General features: G+C 60.9%; 2 protein-coding genes across 4 annotated transcripts; both read right to left on the reverse strand.

Moving 5' to 3' along the window:
• Nucleotides 1-220: 220 nt before the first annotated feature.
• LOC116830106 (mothers against decapentaplegic homolog 6-like) lies at nt 221-8,497 on the reverse strand. Its single transcript, XM_032789362.2, has 4 exons — nt 8,440-8,497; nt 4,883-5,298; nt 2,714-2,833; nt 221-1,001 (listed from the first exon to the last, which is right to left on the reverse strand). The coding sequence occupies exons 2-4, from the start codon at nt 5,280-5,282 to the stop codon at nt 466-468; spliced, it is 1,056 nt and encodes a 351-aa protein (XP_032645253.1). The 5' UTR covers nt 5,283-5,298; nt 8,440-8,497; the 3' UTR covers nt 221-465.
• Nucleotides 8,498-13,472: 4,975 nt separating this feature from the next.
• Nucleotides 13,473-21,944, reverse strand: FLAD1 (flavin adenine dinucleotide synthetase 1). 3 transcript variants are annotated; one of them, XM_032789406.2, is made up of 7 exons: nt 21,455-21,944; nt 20,048-20,807; nt 18,717-18,864; nt 16,588-16,686; nt 15,323-15,512; nt 14,155-14,228; nt 13,473-13,822 (listed from the first exon to the last, which is right to left on the reverse strand). In XM_032789406.2, exons 1-7 carry the CDS (start codon nt 21,611-21,613, stop codon nt 13,687-13,689), a joined length of 1,566 nt encoding a protein of 521 aa, XP_032645297.1. In that variant the 5' UTR covers nt 21,614-21,944; the 3' UTR covers nt 13,473-13,686. The 3 variants fall into 3 exon arrangements, 2 of the variants coding, with proteins under 2 accessions (XP_032645297.1, XP_074927098.1); XM_075070997.1 differs by lacking the exon at nt 15,323-15,512 and having other exon boundaries at nt 13,716-13,822; XR_012656832.1 differs by lacking the exons at nt 13,473-13,822; nt 14,155-14,228; nt 15,323-15,512; nt 16,588-16,686 and having other exon boundaries at nt 18,773-18,864; nt 19,844-20,807.
• Nucleotides 21,945-22,287: the final 343 nt, after the last annotated feature.

Below are 22,287 nucleotides of genomic sequence, written 5' to 3' on the forward strand. Positions count from 1 at the left end.
GAGGCTGGTGGTAGGGGAGATTGGGGTGAGGGAGGGTCTGGGGGAGGTGTAGGGGACAGGGCTGGGGTAAGGGAGATGGCGCGGTGGGGCTGGGGGAGGGCAGAGCCGTGGGATTTCCAGAGGGATGGGGGGGGCTGGAGATAAGGGGAAGAGGTGCGGAGGAGGAGGCTGGGGGACAGGCCAGGGTAGTGGGGCAGACAGGGGCTGACCAGGGCCATAGCACTTGGGCTGGGGATGGCTGGAGAGGCCCATAGACCCAAGCTGCAGGCTCGTGATGGGGTCGGGGCGGAGGGAGACTGCAATGGGGTTTCTAGGCAGAGGGGCCAGAAGCTGCCGGGCCAGAGCCTAGCATAGGCAGCGGGGCCAGGCCTCAGAGATGGGGGCCCGAGGGACGCTCCCCCCCTCCACTCGGCTGCAGGGCCCGTGGCCGCAGTGGGAGCAGCTGTGCCGGGCTGTGCCCCCGGCTCAGAGGGGCTTGGTGAGCAGGATCTCCAGCCAGCAGGGGCAGGCGGTGATGAACTGCCGGGAGTAGCAGGGGCCCCAGCCCTTGGCGAAGCTGATGCGGATGCTGTTGGGGTCGCAGGGCCCATCGCCTGGCCTCCGCCAGCCTGCCTGGCCACCCGCGCGCTCATAGTCAAAGACCTGGAGGGAGTAGCCAGGCAGCACCTTGCGCACGGGCGGGCCGCGGGCTCCGGGGGGCCCCAGCGTGGGAGAGCTGGCAAAGATGGGGTGCTCGCTGCGGTTGTAGGCCCACACCCCGTCCCGCTCCCGGCTCAGCAGCAGCCCGCGGCCGATCTTGCTCCGGGCCCGGCGCACGGCCACACTGCGCCTCTCGGCCTGCAGCTGGCCCAGGGAGAAGCCGCTCCCCTGCGGCAGCTCGCAGAAGATGTTGACGGAGGTTTCGTGCACAGCGTAGAGACGGCCCACTCGTGTCCGGTGCTCCCAATAGGCCAGCTTGCACCAGCAGCCGTCCCTGGTGGTGCTCCACGCCAGGCCGGGGTCTGCAGGGGTGAGAAGGGAACCCCTGAGCCCACGCACAGAGTAGCCCCCAGACACCCTCACCAAGCCCCCAGAGAATGAACAGACCACCCAGGGACCCTCCCCAGTGCTGGGATGCAGCCCCTCTGGGGTGGGACGTGGGGGGTGTTTATACAGGGACCCCTCCCCCAGCACTGGCTGTGCGGAGGGGAACGTTAGGGCTAGTTAAACAGGGATCCCTTGCCTGGTGCTGAGAGGCAGCTGGCTCTGGGATGGGCCACGGGTGCTGGTTATGCAGGGACCCCTCGCCTGGTGCTGAGAGGCAGCTGGCTCTGAGGTGGGGTGCGGGGCCTGGTTATGCAGGGACCCCTTGCCTGGCACTGGCCATGGGTGAGCTGCGGGGCTCTGGATACAGCCACACAGAACCAGTTTAGCCCCAGCAGTGGCAGGGGGCTGGGGGCAGGCCAGCCTGAATGCCCCAGCTTGAAGTTCAGCCCGGCCAGCGGTGTGGGCAGGTGGGGAACGGGCCCTGGGCTGTGCAAGGGCCAGTTTCAGGCCCCATCTCTGCTGGTGAAGAGGAGCTGCCTCGCTCTGCATCTCAGCGTGGCTGGCAGGGGCTCAGACCCACCACGCTGGCCCTCCTGGGGTTCTGGCTGCCTGACCCCGCTGGCCCCAAGCAGATGGCCACGACCCCCTCAGTGCCCCAGGCTCGGCCCCGCAGGGTATCGTGGGGCAGCTGGGCTGGAGCAGGGCGTCCGACTCCATTGCAGAGCCGGACAATCACCGGGGGCGTGAGTCATGGTGGGGTGCTGGGAGCCGGCACGTAGGCCCAGGACGGCCCCAGCCACCGTCCCAGGGGACCGCCCGCCGTGGCATGGTAAGTGCGGGGTGAGCCCGGCAGCGGGCGCCGGTCCCAAGGCCCTGGAGCCGTGGGAGGGAGGGTGGAGCCTGGGGAAGGAGCCGGTGGCCAGCAGCCAGGCCGGAGCGCGGCTTGTGCGTCAAGGCACATTGTGAGTATCCCTGTGGGCAGCACTTCCTGCAGCGGGGAACGCAGACAGGCCAAAAATAACAGGCGCAGCCGGGGCTGGGGGCCGGCCGGAGCCACCCGCTCCCTGCAGACAGGAACCCCCCGGCCCTGGCTGCTCCGGGCAGCTTTTCCTCCCGGGCTCGGTGGGAGGGGCTGACTCAGGGGAGGGGGGGCTGGTTGTCACCCCCATCAACCCTTCCCTGCAGCCCCAGAGGAGATGGGGGCAACAGCAAGGTCAGATCTGCTCTGGGAGCTCGGGCTGGGGGGGTGGCTGGACCCTGCTCTGCAAAGGGCTGAGCCAGCAGGTGAGGGCCCAGTGGACCCCAGGGGCCCCATGTTGGCAGCTCTTCAGGCTCCAAGGGCCAGGTTGGCTCAGCGGGTGCCCTGCACCTCTGACTTATGGGGGAGGGGTGGCACCTGACCCACACCTGGTGCTGCTGTCTCCTGAGTGGGGGCTTCTCCTTGCTCCGCCCAGGGGCCCTTCTTCCCCAGTGAGGCCCCCAAAACCTCATGCAGGAGGAAAGTGGCAGCAGGATCCCCCAGATATCCAGGGCTGCAGCTTCTGCAGCCTGGCATCTCTGGTCCCCACCCAGCCCAGGGCTGGTCATCCAGAGTCCCCTGACGCTCCCCTCCTGGGCCTGGGGGTCACATCCCCTGGGTGCCCCCCAGTCCCTGTGGGCATCCCTTGTGCCCCGGTCCCCACCGTACCTCGCCAGTCTCCATGGGCGTTGCAACCAGACTCCAGGTGGCTGGAGTTGGGGTGCTCTGACACCTCTGCCCAGGGGCAGCTGAAGGTGGAGATTTTGGAATAAGGGGGTGGCGGCGTCTCTGAAAGGGAACCAGAGAAGAGCGGAAACCAGTGAGAAGCTGTCCCTGGGGCAGCCCCCTCCCCACCCCACCTTGATGCCAGCCCTCCCCTTCCGGAGCAAAGCAGCCCCAAAAACAGCAGAGCAAGGGGGACCAAGTTCTGGGAATAGACAGACAGACAGAGGGGCTGTCTGGGAATAGATAGATAGATAGATAGATAGATAGATAGATGATGAGGGGGGGTGTGGGGATAGATAGATAGATAGATAGATAGATGGATGATGAGGGGGTGTGTGGGGATAGATAGATAGATAGATGGATGATGAGGGGGTGTGTGGGGATAGATAGATAGATAGATAGATAGATAGATAGATTCGATATTAGATAGATAGAAGATCGATATGAATGATGGGGGTGTGTGGGGATGTAGATAGATAGATGGATGATGAGGGGGTGTGTGGGGATAGATATAGATTGATAGATAGATAGATGATGATGAGGGGGTGTGTGGGGAGTAGATAGATAGAATGGATGATGAGGGGTTGTGTGGGACTAGAAGATAGATAGTATGATAGAGGGGTGTGCGTTGGGATAGTAGATAGATAGATAGATGATGATGGGGTGTAGTCGATAGATAGGATGTGGATTGGGGACAGATAGCTGCTAGTAGATAGATAGATAGTAAAAGGGGGTGTCTGGGAATAGATAGTTAGATAGATAGAGGGGGTGTCTGGGGATAGATGATAGAGGGGGTAGTGGGGATAGATAGATAGATGATGGATGATTGAGGGGTGTGGGGATTAGATAGACATGGATGATGAGGGGGTGTCTGGGATATAGATAGTGAGATAGATGATGGGGGTGTGTGGGGATAGATAGTAGATAGATTAGTAGATGATGAGTGCGGTTGTGTGGGGATTAGATAGTAGATAGATAGTAGGATGATGCATGAGGGGTGTGTGGGGATATAGATGATAGATAGGATGTGAGGGTGGTGATGGGGATAGATAGATAGATATGGATGATGAGGGGGTGTGTGGGGTAGATAGTGATGAGGGGGTGTGTGGGGGATAGATAGATTAGATGACGAGGGGACGCGTGTGTGGGATAGTAGAGATAGATTGAGATTGATAGAGGTGTGTGGGCTAGATAGATGATGGGGGTGTGTGGGGATACTAAGATAGATGGCTGATGAGGGGTGCTGTGGGGATACGATAGATAGTAGATGACGGGGGGTGTGTGGGGATGATAGATGATGAGGGGGTGTAGATAGATAGATAGAGGGTGTGGATGGGGACAGATAGCTAGCTAGCTAGATAGATAGAGGTGGTGTCTGGGAACAGATAGATTAGATAGATAGATAGAGGGGGTGTCTGGGGATAGATAGATAGATAGATAGAGGGGGTGTCTGGGAATAGATAGATAGATGATGAGGGGGTGTAGATAGATAGATAGAGGGGGCGGATGGGGACAGATAGCTAGCTAGCTAGCTAGATAGAGGTGGTGTCTGGGAACAGATAGATTAGATAGATAGATAGAGGGGGTGTCTGGGGATAGATAGATTAGATAGATAGATAGAGGGGGTGGGTGGGGATAGATAGATAGATGATGAGGGGGTGTAGATAGATAGATAGAGGGGGCAGATGGGGACAGATAGCTAGCTAGCTAGCTAGCTAGTTAGATAGATAGAGGGGGTGTCTGGGGATAGATAGATAGATAGATAGATAGATAGAGGGGGTGGGTGGGGATAGATAGATAGATAGATAGAGGGGGCGGATGGGGACAGATAGCTAGCTAGCTAGATAGATAGATAGAGGGGGTGTCTGGGGATAGATAGATAGAAGTGGTGGATGGGGATATATAGATAGATAAATAGAGGGGGTGTCTGGGAATAGATAGATAGATAGAGGGGGTGTCTGGGGACAGATTGAGCAATCGAGTGGTGGGGGCGCGGGTGGGTGGGCCAACCACCCTTCCCATGGTGACCCCCTGCTCCGAGAGGTGCTGCTTGGCAGTGGGGGAGGTGTGCCATGGGTGGGCCCCCAGCCCGGCCCCCCCCGCCCCACTCACCAGGCATGGCAAGCCGGCTGAGGTGGTGGGGGTTGCAGCAGAGCGTGGCCCCCTCGCCGCAGGCCCCCCAACCCCCAAAGCTCTGGCAGCAGCTCAGGCGCTTGAGCTCGTGGGGATCCCGGAGGTCAGGCCAGCGATAGAGCCGGCAGAGCAGCACCTGAGGGGGCAGGGCCTGCTTGGTGCCACGCTGCTCTGCCCGGGCCACCCAGACGCAGCCCGACTGCCCGGCTCCCCGGCTCTCCACCGCCTGCACCAGCAGCTCCAGCTCCTCGTCCTTCAGCTTCTTGAAGAGGGCGTGAGCGGCAGGTTTGAGGGCGCCGGGCCCATCCTCGGGGCCGGGCCCAGCACAGCGATGCCTCCAGAGCCGCCGCACCAGGCTGGCCCGCCGTGAGCGGAACATGGGGTGCTGGGCCCACCTGCGGGGGGAGAGAGGGGTCACATGCCGCTCCAGAGATCCCCCATGTCCCTGTCTGTCCAGGCCCAGGGCAAGCAGGTATTCCCCCCCGCTCCCCGGCTTCTGGTATAGCAGGGATCCAGCCGGACACGGGGGTCCCCACCGGGGCTGGATCCGCTCCTTATTGCAGCCGGACCTCGGTGCAGCTCCCTCAAGGGGGAGCCAGCCTGCTCCAGGCCTGCCTCCGCTAGGCCAGGCTGGCTGGGGCTTCGCTGATCCAGTCTCTCCCAAAGCTGCCCCCAGGCCAGCTGGGCTGGGAGTCTGTATCCAAACACCTGGGGCCTGAGTGAAGGGGGCAGGATCAGTGCTGGGAGTGGGGCAGTGGCTGGCAGCACCGGAGGCCTGGCAGAGATTCTCCACCTCTGGCACTCACTGCTGGAGCAGGAATCAAACCCCTGACGATGCAGCGGGGCATCCTGTCCTGGCAGGGCTGCACCCATCACCCCTCAGCAGCACCTACCGGGCAGCCACGTCCCCAGAGACCCTGGGAGTCAAAACGAGAATTTGATGGACAGGCCAGTGTTCACTCCTGACACACTCACTGCCACACACTGCCACACTGACTGACACTCCTCTGCTGCTCCCTGTCTCACACACAGTCACTGACACCTGTACAAACACAATGCAGCACATACACAGTCACACCCATGCTGCTGCTCACTGACACACACACATACCCTGACACCACCTGTGCAGACACACTGTGCAGCACACACAGTCACACACACGCTGCCGCTCACACACACTACAGCACACACACACTGCTGCTCACTGACACACACACACACTGACACCTGGGCAGACACACTGTGCAGCACACACACAGTCTCACACATGCTGCCGCTCACTGTCATGCACACACTCATGGACACCTGTACAAACACACTATGCAGCACACACACAGTCACACACACATACCCTGACACCTATGCAGACACACTGTGCAGCACACACAGTCACACACGCTGCCGCTCACACACACTACAGCACACACACACTGCTGCTCACTGACACACACACACACTGACACCTGTGCAGACACACTGTGCAGCACAAACACAGTCTCACACATGCTGCCGCTCCCTGTCATGCACACACTCATGGACACCTGTACTACAAATACACAATGCAGCGCACACACAGTCACACACACGCTGCCACTGACACACAGACAGTCATGGACACCTGTACAAACACACAATGCAGCACACACACAGTCACACACAGATAACCTGGCACCTGTGCAGACACACTGTGCAGCACACACACAGTCTCACACATGATGCCGCTCCCTGTCACGCACACACTCATGGACACCTGTACAAACACACAATACAGCGCACACACAGTCATACACAGATAACCTGGCACCTGTGCAGACACACTGTACAGCACACAGAGTCACACACGCTGCTGCTCACACACACACACACACACTGACACCCATGCAGCGGCTCCCCTAGGCCATGCCGAGCGTTGGTGGCCAGCTCCAGGGCCAGCACTGCCCAGGGCAGCACCCCCCCGCCCCCGTCTAGTGACTGGTGGGGCCGGCTCTGAACCCACCGTTGCCCTGGGGCAGCACCCAGCTGCGTTATCGCTCTAGTGACAGCTGCACCCCCAGGGACGGTCCAGGCCCCCACTGTGATGGGGTCTCCTCCCCAGCCAGCTCATCCCCGCGACGGGATAACTCCAGCGCTGGCAGCGCCTCCACCCACTAGCGCTGCGTCCGCACTCGGGGTGCACTGGGGTCACTGGTGTGTGTAGCTAGGCCCTGCGAGCTTGAGGGGCAGAGCCCCAGCTGGGACAGGGGCCTGGTTCCCATGCTGACCCCTCAGGGAGAGAGCAACCCGCCTCCCGTGCCCACAGCAGACGCACCCCTCCCCAGGCAGGGACACCCAGGTAGCCAGACCTGCCCCCCTTCCCCACCTACCTCTTGGCTCTGATCTGAGGGACCCAGCCTGTGATGAGCAGCATTTATGGCCACATAGGGGCGGGGGGGATTGGGTGGGGGCGGAGGAGAGAAATGGAGCCAAAGACAGGGCAGGGAGGAGGGAGAAGGGCCTGGGCTGGGCTGCCTCCGATCAACACCCCAAGAGACACAGCCACTGACACACAGACGTCCTGCCTGACACACATAGTGCCTGGCACACACACACACACACACACATGTCCTGACACACGTAGTGCCTGGCACACACACACACACACACGTCCTGACACACGCACTGTGCCTGGCACACACACACACACACATCCTGACACACATACCATGCCTGGCATGCACACACACACACATCCTGACACACATAGTGCCTGGCGCAGACACACACGTCCTGACACAAGCACTGTGCCTGGCACACACACACACACACATCCTGATACATGTACCATGCCTGGCGCACACACACACACACACATCCTGACACACATAGTGCCTGGTGCACACACAGACATGTCCTGACACACGCACTGTGCCTGGCACACACACACATACGTCCTGACACACGTACCATCCCTGGCACACACACATACCCTGACACACATACCATGACTGGCAAAAATGCACAAACATCCTGACACATGTACCGTGCCTGGCACACACACACACACTGACACATGTAGTGCCTGGCACACACACACATCCTGACACACATGCCACCCAGCGTTCACACACACACACACATCCTGACACATGTACTGTGCCTGGCGTGCGCGCGCACACACACACACACGGCAATTGGCACACAAACATGCATCCTGACACACGTGGCACCCAGCATGCACACACACACACACACACACACCCTGACACATGTACTTCCTGGGGCACGCACATGCCCTAACATATGTGAACATGCAGTCGCACACAGCACAATGCTCAAACACTCCTGCAACCCCTGTGCCATACACAGTCACACTGACACGCACACAGAGCACATGCTCACAAGCACGTGTGCACACAGTGACACACATTCGCCAGGTGCCAGGCAAGGCAGCTGGGGGCCGTGGCTCATTCCAAAGCCCCCGTTGGCACAGCTGGGGTGGCACAGCAAGAGGCCAAGCAGGGAGGGGATGGTGCCCGTGGGGCGGGTGGCTCACTCACCGTGGGGCAGCAGGCGGGCGCAGTGCCTGACGCTGGAGCTCTCCGGGAGGCTGGGACACTTCTGCCTGGCGCACTCAGCAGCCAGGGGTTTTTCCTGCAGGCGGCTCCCCTCCCACGGCCCTCCCAGCTGGGGGAATCAATTGATTAGAGGCCGCCCAGACGGCTTGGCTGGGCTGCAGGGAGGGAAGCTGAGCTCAGTGGAAACAATGCACCGGGGAACCCCAGGCTGGGGGGCGGGGAGGGGGAGCCCAAGGGGCAGAGCCCCAGGCAGGCGGGTCTGAGGGGGACCCAGGGGGCCAGAACCTGGGTGGGCGGATGGGAGCTGACGGGGACCTGGGCAGGGAGGAGCATGGGATGAGGGGGAGCCCCAGGTGGGCAAATCCCCAGGTCCGGGGGGTGCGAGCTGAGGGGGAACTCGGAGGTGCCTAGCCCTGGGCAGGGGTGAGCTCTGAGCGGGGAACAAGGCCCGAAACGCGGTGCCTGGAGCAGCCCCTGCCCCCAGAGACAGCCAGACGGATGGCGGCAAAGTGCTGCAAGGGGCCAGGAGCTGGGCAGGCACCAGGACCCTCATCACAACCTGGGCAGCGTGTGAACAGGCACCAGCTCACCCCGGGGCTCACAGCACCCCTCCCCCGTTCACACTGAGAACCCCATCTTTGTTTTGATTCATGGCATTCACTGGGCAGAGGGGCCAGCAGGATGGGGGCTCACACGCTGCCTTGGGGTGGGCCCAAGCCAGAGTCTGCCCTGCCCAGTGGGGGAGGCTCTGTGTTGTGGGGCAGGCAGATTCTGCAGTGCTGGGGGTGCTCTGTAGCGTGGGGCCATCTTTGTGTCTCCTCTGGGTCAGCTGGTTTTGCTGTCACATCTCTGCCAGTTCTGGTTCTCGGGTCCCCCATGGTTCGGGGGAGCAGGGCCCTCGCAGAGCACTGGGGTGAGACGGGTTCCAGGAGTCCAATCCCACCTTGTCTGGGCTCCCACGCAGCCACACAAACACACCGAGGCTACAGGCCTGAGAAGCGAACCTCAGGCCCATCAACCCGCTCCGCCAGCCCTGCCGTTACCCCATACCACTCTGCCAGCCCCATGCCCGTCGGCCCACTCCCCCAGTCCCACTGCTACCCCTATACCACCTCTGCCAGCCCCACTCTCGTTGGCCCTCTCCACCAGCCCCACTGCTACCCCCATACCACCTCTGCCAGCCCCATGCCTGTCAGCCTGCTCCGCCAGCCCCACTGCAACCCCCATATCACTTCTGCCAGCCCCCTCTCTGCTCTCCCCGCCTAGCCAAACCCCATCCCACCAGCCCTGTGCCCAGACTGAGCAGCCCTGGGGCCCGGCTGGCTCAGGCTGTGGAGAGGGGGCTCCCCGAGGCTGGTGCTGGGGGGGTGCCCCTTTAAGAGGGTGGGAGCAGATCCCATGGAAAGGCGGTTAAAGTAAACGGGCCCTTATCCCACTCTCAGCCAGGCTTCCTGCTCCCAACTTCCCACTGAGATAAGGCAGGCTGCGCTGGCGCCAGCCACTCAACTCTGCTCCGGGCCCAGGCCCTGCGGAGCCTCTGCACAGCGGGTCCCCGCCAGTGCCGGGACAGTGCCAGGGGCAGCCCTTCTCCCGGGGCCGGCGGCATCTCTGGGGACACACAGGCCCCACCCCCAATCTTCACCCTGGGCTGCCCCCCAGTTGGCTGCATGGCCCAGGCTGGCAGAGGGAGGCCGTGGCTGGGATGCCCTGGGCCAGGGAGGCCCTGCAGGGCCTGGCGCACGCCAAGCTGCGGGTCAGTGGCCAGTTGGGCTGTGACCTTTGCCGGAGCTCCAGCCAGTCTGGCCCCTTGGGTGCATTCCCGCCTCTGCAGCTTCCCCTGGCTCTTGGCAGAGCCGCGGGCGGGATCTTTGGGGGGCAGGCGACAGGAAACGGCCTGGAGTGGAGACAGGCCGAGAAAGCAGCTCTCTAAACAAGGAACTGAGTCACAGCCAGATAAACTGAGGGGAGGGGAGGACTGGCAGCAGGGGCTAGTGGTGAAAGCAGTGGGGGCTGGGAGCCAAGACTCCTGGGTTCTGTACCTGTGTCTGGGAAGAACATAGGGGCTAGCAGTTACACCAGGGGTAGACTGGGAACCAGGACTCCTGGGACCTTCAGACAAAGGTGCTACAGCACAGTCGTGCCCGCGCCCTCCCAGGGACCCCCTGTGCTGCGGGAGGCAGTGGGGGGGTTCCGATGCCAGTTCCTCTCATGCCCTTGTGCTCAGTTGTGGTATCTCTGGGCTGGCACAAGAACCCCAGCACCCTGGCCGCAGACCATCTGCTCCCAGGGAGCCTTGCACCAGAGCTGGGCTTCTTCTGCACTTCCTACCCCAACCACTGGGCAGCGCTGCCTGGTGCTCAGCCCCAGGGGCCCATCCCCTGCTCAGCCCCAGGGCGCCATGGCAGAGGGGCAACAGACACTCCCTCGGGGGGTTGAGCCAGGTCCTGGCCCAGGGCATTTGGTTCCTTGTGAGCTGTGCAGAACCCCCATCCCAGGTCATTCCGCGTCTCCTTGCCCATGCCAGCTTCACTCTGAGCAGCGTCCCAGTGTGCTGGGCGAGGGACCCCTGCCCGCCCAAGTTGGGTTTGGCTGGGGGCAGGGGCTGGGCCCATGCTGATAATGTCCCAAACACAGGAAGGAAAAGTTGGATAAACAGCAGGAGCTTTGCAGGAAACTCGGCCCAGAGACTTGGCGGCTGTGGGCCCTGCCCCCCACCCCCAACAGCCCCTACCAGCTCCCAGGCCCGGCCAGGGTAGATGTTTGGAAGGTTCATTGGGTCTGGTGTCAGGGCAGCTGAAGCAGGCGGATGCAGCCACCTGGGGCCCAGCTGCGCCTGGTGAGCACAGCCTGTCAGAGGCACCCCCAGCCCACACACAGCACTCGAGCGCTCACACATTGCTCAGGTTTATTGGGGAGCACTGGGCCAGGCACCTGCCGTCGAGTCCCATTCCTGTCCCGTCAGGGCTGGAGAGCCGAGATTCCAACTAGGGGGGAGAAAACAAAGCCAGTAGCCACGGCCCAGACGCAGCCTGGAGCCCACAGACTTGGGGGGAAGAGCCCGTCCCACCCTGGTGAGACAGCACCTCCCACTGCCTTGGGGACCCTGCTGAGCATAGGACGCAGCCCATCCCCCAGCCTGGAGTCCAGGTGCAACCTCCCTCACTGGGCCCCATAGCCCAGGGGGCTGAGCCAAGCCCCCTCCTCCTGGCTGCACCTGGGAGCCCACTCAGCCCCCTGTGGCATTGTGGGAAAAAGGCGCTCAGGCCAGGTCAGGTGCCAGGCCCTGCTGGCGGAGGTGGAGTCAGGCTGGCACACGCTGGTATTTGGGAAGGAAGGAAGGTGCCCTTGGAGCCCCATGCTGATGGCTCTGAACTGCGTGGCCCTGGGGTGGCCGTGCCAACCCGACCGGTTCACCTGTTGGCCGTCACTAGCCGCAGACAAGGGCGCTGGGGGAGACACTTGTGGATTTGCCTGCTGGGGGCCGAGACGCCCCAGGCTGTCTGGTGGCACCCGCTGGATCCTGGCCCCCCTCTCTGACCAGTGCTGGGCTGGCTAGGCAGGGGGCAGTGCCAAGGCTGGGGGACATTTGTACCCACCTCCTACAGGCTTAGGGTGTCCCAAAGGGTCCCTCTGGTGGGAGCTCTGTCCGTTCCAGGCCACACAGCAGCATGGGGTCAGCCGACCAGAGAGCGCAGCCAGTGGGTCCAGCCCCGCGGAGGGGCAGGGGGGCTGGGAGGACAAGCAGACTGCAGCATGGCACACGATGGGGTGGGGGGCTAGTCCAGAAGTTCCTTGATGCACCAGCAGCACAGCAGGACGTAAGCACACTCCCGCAGGACGTCCAGCAGCCAGTAGCTGAGATTCAGCCCCACGGGGCCCTTGGGGAGGGGCCCCGGCAGCACCATGCCCTGAACCACCCGTCGCAGGGAGTAGGGGGCCAGCTGCGCCAGGGGGTAGCGGGTCAGGGCCCTGGGCTGCCAGGCCAGGCGTCTTCCCAGGAGATGCATCGTGCGGGGATGAGCCAGGGCTGGGCCTTGCTGCGCCTGACCCAGTCCAGTCCCTTGTGCAAAGGCTGGAAGCTGCTGGATTCTTTGCAGCTCAAAGGGCCGCATGAATAGCGCCCCGGGCAGGGTGGGGGAGGGGCTGCTGCCTGCGCCAGGCCTGGGCATTTTGCTGCCTGAGCAGATCTGCTCGCTCCCGCCCCTGGGGGGCCTGGCCTCCAACCAGACTGAACCTGCTGGAAAAGGGGGACAGCCTCCCTAGGGGACCCCCCCTTGGACAGGGCACTGGGACCCTGGGCCAGGCGCTCACCCAGGGAGAGTGCGGATGGGAGACATGGCGCCAGGGGCAGAGGCTGCCAGAGACCGAGAAGCACTGGCAGGGCTCTAGCTGTGGCCAATGGTCCCAGGGAGGCGTCAGATTCCCTGCACATCCCATCTCCCAGAGTCCTCTGCCCTCCTCAGCTGGACTGCCATGGACCCACATAATGAACTGGGACTGTTCTTAATGTGGGCTGTGAATACTGAGTGGGGGGTGTTGGGCTGGGAGGACGGTCTGCACTGGGGGATGGGAGACTGGCTGGAAGGAGGGGACCTGAGCAGGTAATGGGAGAACCCAGGAAGGGGATAGAGGCCGGTGACACCTCTGCCTGGGAAGCTGAACAAAGGCTGGGGGAGGAGAAGCTGGAGGGAGAGAGGGGGTTTCTCAGGAGGTGGCTGGGGAATGGAAGGGAGCCCAGACAAGGCTCTGACCCCCCAGTGGGGCTGTGGTGCCCCTGGGACCCCAAGATGGACCTAATTGTCTGAACCTGCAAGACCTGTCTTGGACTGTGTTCCTGTTGTCTAATAAACCACCTGTGTTACTGGCTGGCTGAGAGTCCTGGTGACTCGCAGGAAGCTGGCGGTGCAGGGCCTTGTATCCCCCCACACTCCGTGACAACCCACTGACCCATACCGTGGGGGCAACGCTCTGAGCCCACAGGGAGCTGGCACGGGCAGGAGACACAGGCAGGAGGCTGAGCACAGCGGGTTTATTCATAGGGACCCTGGGCCGTCCGTCCGCATGCCCTAGTCAGCAGTGCCCAGTGGGCGGGGGTGCACCCCATGCCCTGCTCCAGGTGTCCGGGAGGCAGGGCTCAAGGCCGAGGCGGCGGCAGAGCCGCGGGTAGGTGTCCCGACAACAGTGTCCGGGGAAGCAGCCTGCCGAGCAGAGGGCCCGCCTGGCAGGGCCTCACTGGCGCGAGGTGCGCTCCTCCTCCTCGTTCTCCAGGAGGTAGGCTGGGCGGTAGCTCTCCTGGCCCAGCACGTTGGTGTAGCGCAGCGCTGGGTTCTTCTGCGTGTTGCTCATGCTGCCTAGGGAGGTGTAGCTGCAACGGGGGGAGGGGGGCTGTGAGCAGGACGGGGGCACGAGGGGTCCTAGATGCCAGGCATTGCCCAGCGCCTCCTTCTGTGCTAAAAAGCCCCTGCATAATCCTGGATGGGGGTGAGTCTGGTCAGGCATCTGACCTCATGCACTGCGCCCTCCCGTCCTGCCACCTCCTCAGCTCCCCTCCCACTGCCCAGCCCTCACTCCGCCCTGAGACCCTGGACAACACCCAAGTGACGCTGACGCCCAGCTGGTCCTTCTGGACAAGGGCTCAGGGAGCAGTGACAGGGTTGGGGGAGAGGAGGCACAGCGCTCCCTGACCCGGGCTCTTACCCCTTGTCATACAGGATGCAGTACGGGACAAAGAGTGTACGCAGGAACTGCCAGATGTCCTGGTACTTCCAGTCCTGGAGGCAGAACAGAGGTCACTGCAGCAGCCAAGTGGAGCCCTCAGCGCTTGACTCCTCCTCCCCTCGCTTGAGGCCAGCAGGCTGTGAGGCTCAGCCAGTCCCTGCTCCAAGCCACTGGCATCCCTTCCCCAAAGGCACCAGGACTGTCACTGTACCCCCAACACCTTCTCTCTGGGACACACCGACCATGCCCTCAGCATGGCCAGCTGGGGTCGGGGGTGAAACAACAAGGCACTGCAAAGTTGGGTGGGGAGCCATGGGGCCCGGACATGGCACACAGCAGGGCAGGGAGCCACAGGGCTTGGACCCAGACACATGGAGGGGTGGGGAGCCATGGGGCGCAGACACGGGCACATGGCAGGGCAGGGAGTCATGGGGCACGGACCCAGGCACACAGCAGGGCAGGGAGCTGTGGGGCGCGGCCATGGGCACACAGCAGGACAGGGAGCTGTGGGGCATGGCCGCGGGCACACGGCAGGCTGAGGAGCTGCAGGGCGTGGACCTGGGCACACACCAGGACGGGGAGCTGTCGGGCACGGACGCAGACACACGGCAGGGCGGGGAGCCGTGGGGCGCAGACCCAGGCACACGGCAGGGCGGGGAGCCGTGGGGTGCAGACCCAGGCACACGGCAGGGCGGGGAGCCGTGGGGTGCAGACCCGGGCACACGGCAGGGCGGGGAGCCGTGGGGTGCAGATCCGGGCACACTGTAGCTTTAACTCCTAGCCCAGGTTTTTTGGGGCTTCTCTGAAAGGTCCGTCCAGAGAACTAGCTTGGGACTGGATCGCTGCTGGGAAGGGCCTGAGACAACCCACAGGGGTTAGAGTCTGAGGGATGTGGAGGCGGTGCTGCCCAGGGGAGGCAGGAGGGATGCCATGGGGAGGGGAGAGGTGGGGTAGGAGGAAGTGCCAGACAGGAGAAGGGAGACTAAGGTCTCATCCCTTAGACCTGATTCGCAGGCCCCCTGCTCTAACTCAGTAGAGCCAACTGCCCTCCCAGAGCTAGCAGAGAACCCAGGAGTCCTGACCCCTGCCCTGTATTCCAACCGCACTTCTCTGCCCCACTAGTAGCAGCCCTAGCGCCATGACGCACCAGCAGGGGGTTCACCCGCATGTACTCGGGCCAGCCGGGGTCGGTCATACACATGGGCGTCAGAGTGCGGGAGTAGGGATCGGTCCTCCTCGTCCCCATCAGCACAGCCTGCAGCTGGGGGTGCTGGCTCTTCAGGTCTGCTAGTGCCTGCTGGATGTGCCCCTGCACTGTGCAGAGGCAGAGGTCGTACCTGGCACACAGAAAGAGCAGCAAGGGACACAACATTCAAGGGTGGGAAAGCCCCGCGGGGAAGTCAAGGCCCCACCCCAGTGAATTGGTTGGTTCATAAGAATGTATGAACGGCCACTCTGGCTCTGACCAATGGGCCCTCTAGCTCAGCGTTCTGTCTTTTGACAGTGGCCCGTGCCTGATGCTTTGCAGGGAATGAACAGAACAGAGCAAGTACCCAGTGATCCATCCCCTGCTGTCTCCAGTCCCAGCTTCTGGCAGTCAGAGATTTAGGGACACCCAGAGCATGGGGGATTCCCAACACTGCACATTGAGGACTACCCACAATGACTTGAAGATCTCTCTCGAGTGGTAACAGCTAATTTAGACCCCATCATTGTGTATGTAGAGTTGGGATTGTTTTCCAGCGTGCATCACTTTGCATTTATCAACAAGGAATTTCATCTGCCATTTTGTTACTATGTCACCCAGTTGTGCAATCCCTTTGTAATTTGTTTGATTTAACGATCTCCAGTAATTTAGTATCATCTGCAAACTTGGTTACCTCACCGCTAACCCTCTTTTTCCAGATCATTTAAGAGTATGTTGACCAGCACTGGTCTCAGTACAGATTCCTGCAATTTACCTCTGTCCACTGTGAAAACTGACCATTTATTCCTACCCTTTGTTTCTATCTTGTAACCAGTTACTGATCAGACCTTCTTTCTTATCTGATGACTGCGTGTTTTGCTTAACAGCCTTTGGCGAGGGACCTTGTGAAAGACTTTCTGAAAGTCCAAGTTCATTATATCGACTAGATCACCCTTGGCCATATGTTTGTTGACCCCTCAAACAATTCGAATAGTGCTGAGGCACGATTCGCCTTCACAAAAGCCATGTTGACTCTTCCCCATCTTGCCACGTTCAGCTCTGGGTCTGATCATTCTGCTCTCTACTGTTGTTTCAACCAACTTGCCTGGTACTGAAGTTAGGCTCACCAGCCTGTAAGTGCCAGGGCTGCCTCTGAAGCCCATCCCACCTCGGCTGTTCCACTACAGGGAAGTGGGGAGCTACTTGCAAATACAGCCCCCCCTTACCTCTGGGTGGTGGCCTGAATGAACTGCTCCATCTCGGGGAAAGGGGACACAATGCGAATATAGAGCACCTGCAGCTTCTCCTCCCGCTGTGGAAATCGCCTGGAGAGAGAGACATCCGTCACCATGACTCACCATCCCCAGCCGTCTGCCTGACCTGCACAGGGCCACGCAGCGAGTCAGTGACAAAGCTGGGACCAGAACCCAGGAGTCCGGGAAATTATACACCAGTCAGACCAACTTCAGTCCATGGAACATGCTATTAAACTATCAACTTGTGAGAACCCAGAAGAGATCAGGGCGATAAGGAACAGCCAGCATGGATCTGTCACGAACAAGTCGTGCCAAGCCAGCCCAATTTCCCTCTCTGACTGAGATGGGGGAAGCAGGTCAGGTGAGAGATCTTGAGTTTAGTGAGGCTTCTGACACAGTCCCACATGAGATTCTCACAGGCAAGCCAGGGTCTAGATGGAACGACTATACAGTGGGTGCACAACTGGCTCAAAGGCCGTCTTCAGACAGTAGTCAGTGACTCACTGTCAGAGTAGGAGGGCGTCTCTAGTGGGATCCTGCAGGAGTCGGGCCTGGCTCTGGTACCGCTCAGTATTTTCATTGCTGACTGGGATAACGGAGCAGAGCACATGCTTATCAAATATGTGGATGACATCAAGCTGGGAGGGGTTGCAAGCACTTGGGGGGATGTGATCAGAGTTCACAATGAGCTTGACAAAATTGGAGAATGAATCTAAAATCAACACGATGAAATTCAGAAAAGACGAGGGCAAAGCACGACAGTCAAGAAGGGAAAACCAAATGCACAGCTACAAACAGGCACTAGCCGGAGGGAGGGTCGCACGCCTGGATAGCGTCTGGGGCTTACAGCAGACCACAAACTAAATAGGAGTCAACAAAATGATGCAGCCGCAAAAAAAGTCCATTACTAGGGCACATTCCTGGGAGCGTCGTGTGTAAGTGTCCCGCTCTGCTCGGCAGTGCTGAGGCCCCAGCTGTCCTGTGTCCAGTTCTGGGTACTACATTATGTGATGAAGTGGGGGATTTTCTTGTTTTTCCAGTGGTTTGCATGCAGAGGGAGGGGGACTCAGTGTCCCCGGGTGTTACTGGTTTAACGAGGGGAGGGGAGAGGGAGTTTGTTGGGACACAGGACCGGAGAGGGAACTTGGGACCCCAGCCGATGGCCTGGAGGATGGAGACCCCAGCGACTGGTGACCTGGCGACCCAGAGGCCCAGCTCAGGAGTCACAACCAGTTCTGGTCAGTGGGAGGACAATGGGCTGCAGGGAGAGGACCCTGGTGACCTGACCAGCCGGTTCCAGCCAGAGGGGCCAGAGGACAGAAGAGGGGAGAGAAGGCCCAGGCGACCCTGTTTACCTGGAGAGAAGACAATGGACAGGGGGGCTTGGGAACCGTGATATCAGATGCCCCTTTGGGAAGCAGGTGGGCTGAGGCTGGAGAGAAGGAGCAGGCAGAGCCCACCTGGATGCAGGGGAGACTGAGATGTGCTGTGCTGAGGGAGGCCAGGCCTTTAAGGAAGATGGGGATAAACTGGAGGCCCCAAAACTGATCGAAGGTTTAGAAAACCTCACCTGGCTCAAAAATGGGGCACGTTCAGTCTCAAGAATAGATGACTGAGGGGGGACCTGAGAACAGTCTGCAAATCTGTGGAAGCTGCTGTAAAGATGGGAATCAATTGTACTCCACCTCCACTGGAGGCAGGACAAGCAGCGATGGGCTGAACTGGCAGCAGGGGAGATTCAGGAAAATCTTTCGGACTCGAAGACAAGTTACACTCTGGAGCAGGAGGCAGCGGACACTCTGCCACTGCAGAAGTTTCAGAAAGTTGGATAAACCCCGGTCAGAGACAGTCTAGCTTGACTTGGCCCAGCCTCAGCGCAGGAGGCTGGACTTGATGACTATGTGGGGTCCCTTCCTGCCCCACATTTCTATGACGCTCCCCAGTAGCCCCCACTCCCCTTCCAGAGCTGGGAATAGAACCCAGGAGTCCTGACTCCCACCCCACTGCTCTAACTCCCTAGACCCCACGTCCTCCTTTGAGCGCCATGCCCAGGGCAGCCCGCTGGGGCTCTGACGCGGGGTAGGGGAAGCAGCGGGTACCTCTGCACGGCAGCGTGGAACAGGTGCAACAGGGCTGTGCAGTCCTTGCCCCCGTTGAAACCCACACAGATCTGGGCCAGGCTGAACCGATCCAAGGCCTCTTCGATGGTCTGGAGCGCTGCTGCCACCTTCTGGCCCAGGGCGGAACCTGCCGCAGAGGAGAGGAATCAGGGAGGGAGGACTGGGCTTGGTGCACGTCGGAGCCTCCAGCCCCCATTTTCCCACCTGCTGCACGGAGTCTCGCTCAGGGACGAAGCAGGCGCAGCAGCCAGCAGGGTAGGTCCCAGCCTCTCAAAGCCTGGGGCTGCCCCATCTGGGAGGTTGCTGGTTACACTCCTGCGAGCACTCCCCTGCTCCCCATAATGTTTGATACCCACCACCTGTCCCCCCCGCTCACCACAGGGCCCCGGAAGCCTGTCTTGGGGAGGGTGGGGGTTCTGAACAAGGGTAGCAAAACCATCCTTGAGATCCATCCCTATCAGCCTCGGGCCTGGCCTGTGCAGCACAGCTGTGCTGGGAGGAGGGGGCCCAACCTGAAGGCCCACGCTGTGCTGACAGGTGCCCCTGCCCAGCTCTGTCGACTCTGTCAGCGTGGGGGACATTTCACCAACACAGCTCCGCTGGCACGAGCCCTCGCAGACACATTTATACTGGTCGAATCGTGCCGGTGCGGGGAACCGGCACAATCTATGCCACCTTAAGCAGAGTTCTGCCAATCCTGCCACACGGCTGCTCTCGCTAGACTGGCATTGATGAGGCCTGTCTGACCCCCAAGGACATGGAGGCTCCAGAGCCCTTCTCCACCATCATTAGCCGTGCCTACAGGCCCCACCCATTGTGCCAGGCACTGCATGGACACAAAGAGGGACAGTCCCTGTCCAAAGAGCTCACAGGCTGAACGGACAGGGACCCAAGGAAAGGAGAGGCAGTGAGTGGCCTATGTCACACCGAGCCAGTGGCAGAGCGGGGATTTGAACCCAGATCCCAGGCCAATGCTGTGACCACACGGCCAGGCAGCTCCCTCTCCATGCCAGCCCAGCTCAGTCACGACCAGCAGTGACTCCATGGTGACTGCTGGCCTGTGCACAACGGGTTGGGGACCAGTCTGGAGCCAGACAGGTGCTCACATCCGAACCCACTATGGCTGGCAGCCTCCACAGAGGCCCAGGTCTGACTGAACCTCCCTTCAAACTGTTCCCTGCAGGTCCGGGCTCAGGCAGGTGGGTGGGAAGCACCATGAGGGAGCCTGGTGCTTCAGTTGCTCCTATTATATGCAGCAAGACCAAGCCCCAGAGCCGCACGCCCCTGTAGCTACTCCAGCCAGGCCATACCAGACTCTGCCAGGGCATACACGTCCGTGGCTGCCCGCGTCACAGGGTCTGTCACCAGGGGCACGACCAGCGCAGGGGGTAGATTCTGCATCAGGAAGCTGTAAGCTTCCTCCAGGTGCTGCTCGGACTCCGAGTCCAGGGTCAGCCTCACACGGTAGTAGTTGTTGACCCAGTCAGGGTAGGAACCCAGGTGCGTGTGGCGCCCAAAGCAGGTGTTGGCCTGGTTGAGCATGGGTGCCAAGACCGTCTCGTTGGCGCTGACGTAGATCTCCCGGGAGTGGAAGCGGGTCTGCTCGTTGCGGAACAGGTGGCCGAGCCCCTCCAGCGCCCGCTCCATCAGCACCGGGATGCCTGGGAAGATGTAGACGTTGCGCACGCTGACAAGGGGGTATTTCATGGCATCACCCGTCCTCTTGTCCGTGCCGTAGTTGAGCAGCGAGGACTCAGGGACATGCGCCAGCTTCATCTCAGGGCAACACATGTCCGTCTTGCCAAAGAACCTGTGCACCAGGGCGACCAGCTCTGGGTGGGGGCAAACCTGCTCCCCGAAGGCTTTGGCCACCGCCTCAAAGGTCACATCATCGTGGGTGGGGCCAATGCCCCCTGATGTCAGCACATAGGTGAACTTGGCTGTGAAGGAGGAGATCTCTGTGGCGATGGTATCGACGTCATCAGGGACCACGGAGATTCTGGCAACTTTCACCCCCAGTGACCGCAACTTCCGGCACATGAAGAAGGAGTTTGTGTCCTGGGTGAGTCCCTGGAGGCAAAAATATTGTGAGATAACCCCAGCCAGCAAAGCGGTGGAGCATCATCATTGGCCACATGCTGCAGAACTAGGAGAGGCCTCGGGAGGTGGTGGGGGGAGTGGGCAGGCAGGGAGCCAGGACTTCTGGGTTCCATCCCTGTCTCTGGGAGGGAGAGGGGACTAGTGGTTATAGGGGGGGGGCGCACTGGGATCTAGGACTCCTGGGTTCCATCCCTGTCTCTTGAAGGGAGATGGAACTAGTGATTAATGCCTGGCACTTTTCAGACCCTCATGGGGAAGGTGCTTTCATTTAACATTTACCAGCCCGTGCACTTTGACCTCCCCACAATGGGGATGTCCTAACTAGGTCCCTCAGTAAAACGTGACTGGGACTCTAAGGTGAGTTTCACTAGCTTAGGGCTAAATGGGGGCCCCCCACCCTGCTGAGTAGACCTGGGTCGACCCGAAGCATGAGGAGCTACCAAGGTGAGCGTGGGTGATGCAATCTGGCCAAGCGTGAGGGAAAACAAAGTTCATGGCCAGCCTGAGCAATTGTTGTCCCAGTCTCTCTCGATCTGGAGCCTGACCCCAAACGGTGCAGGGTGTGGCGCAGAGGACAGAGCAGCTGGGGAGTTCACAGTGCAGCGCCAGTATCGTACCTTCAGGATCTCATCTCCGATGATGATGATCCCGGCTGTGACAGCGTCGTGGCCATTCTGCGCAGGGAGGGTGCTGCTCTGTGCAGCCATGGCTTGGAAAGGCCTGCTCTCCCGTCCCACCCGCCCAATGCTCCTGCAGATCCTGAGGACCCAGTGCATGGGCACCCACAGTCAGGTCCCCCCAGCTCTAGAGATGACACCCAGGCATCTTCAGGACAACAGCACCTGCAACCAAACATCAGAGTGCTCACAAGGATGCTAAGGACGCATGAATATGAACACCCAAGAGAGCACAGAAATGGCCTAAAGGAGAGCGACTGGGTATGAGAGTTGGAAACAAAGTGTCAGACAATGAGTGGGGGCACAGCTGGGAAAAGAACCCAGGAGTCCTGGTTCTCAGCCCCCAACCACTAAACCCCACTATCCTCCAAAAGCCCAGGAGAGAATCCAGGAGTCCTGGCTCCCAGACCCTCTGCTCCAACCCATCAGCCCCCACTGCTCTCCCAGAGCTGGGGAGAGAACCCAGGAGTCCTGGCTCCCAGACCCTCTGCTCCAACCCATCAGCCCCCACTGCTCTCCCAGAGCTGGGGAGAGAACCCAGGAGTCCTGGCTCCCAGACCCTCTGCTCCAACCCATCAGCCCCCACTGCTCTCCCAGAGCTGGGGAGAGAACCCAGGAGTCCTGGCTCCCAGACCCTCTGCTCCAACCCATCAGCCCCCACTGCTCTCCCAGAGCTGGGGAGAGAACCCAGGAGTCCTGGCTCCCAGACCCTCTGCTCCAACCCATCAGCCCCCACTGCTCTCCCAGAGCTGGGGAGAGAACCCAGGAGTCCT

The sequence above is a fragment of the Chelonoidis abingdonii genome, chromosome 11, assembly GCF_003597395.2.
Source record: "Chelonoidis abingdonii isolate Lonesome George chromosome 11, CheloAbing_2.0, whole genome shotgun sequence".
Taxonomy (NCBI): domain Eukaryota; kingdom Metazoa; phylum Chordata; order Testudines; family Testudinidae; genus Chelonoidis; species Chelonoidis abingdonii.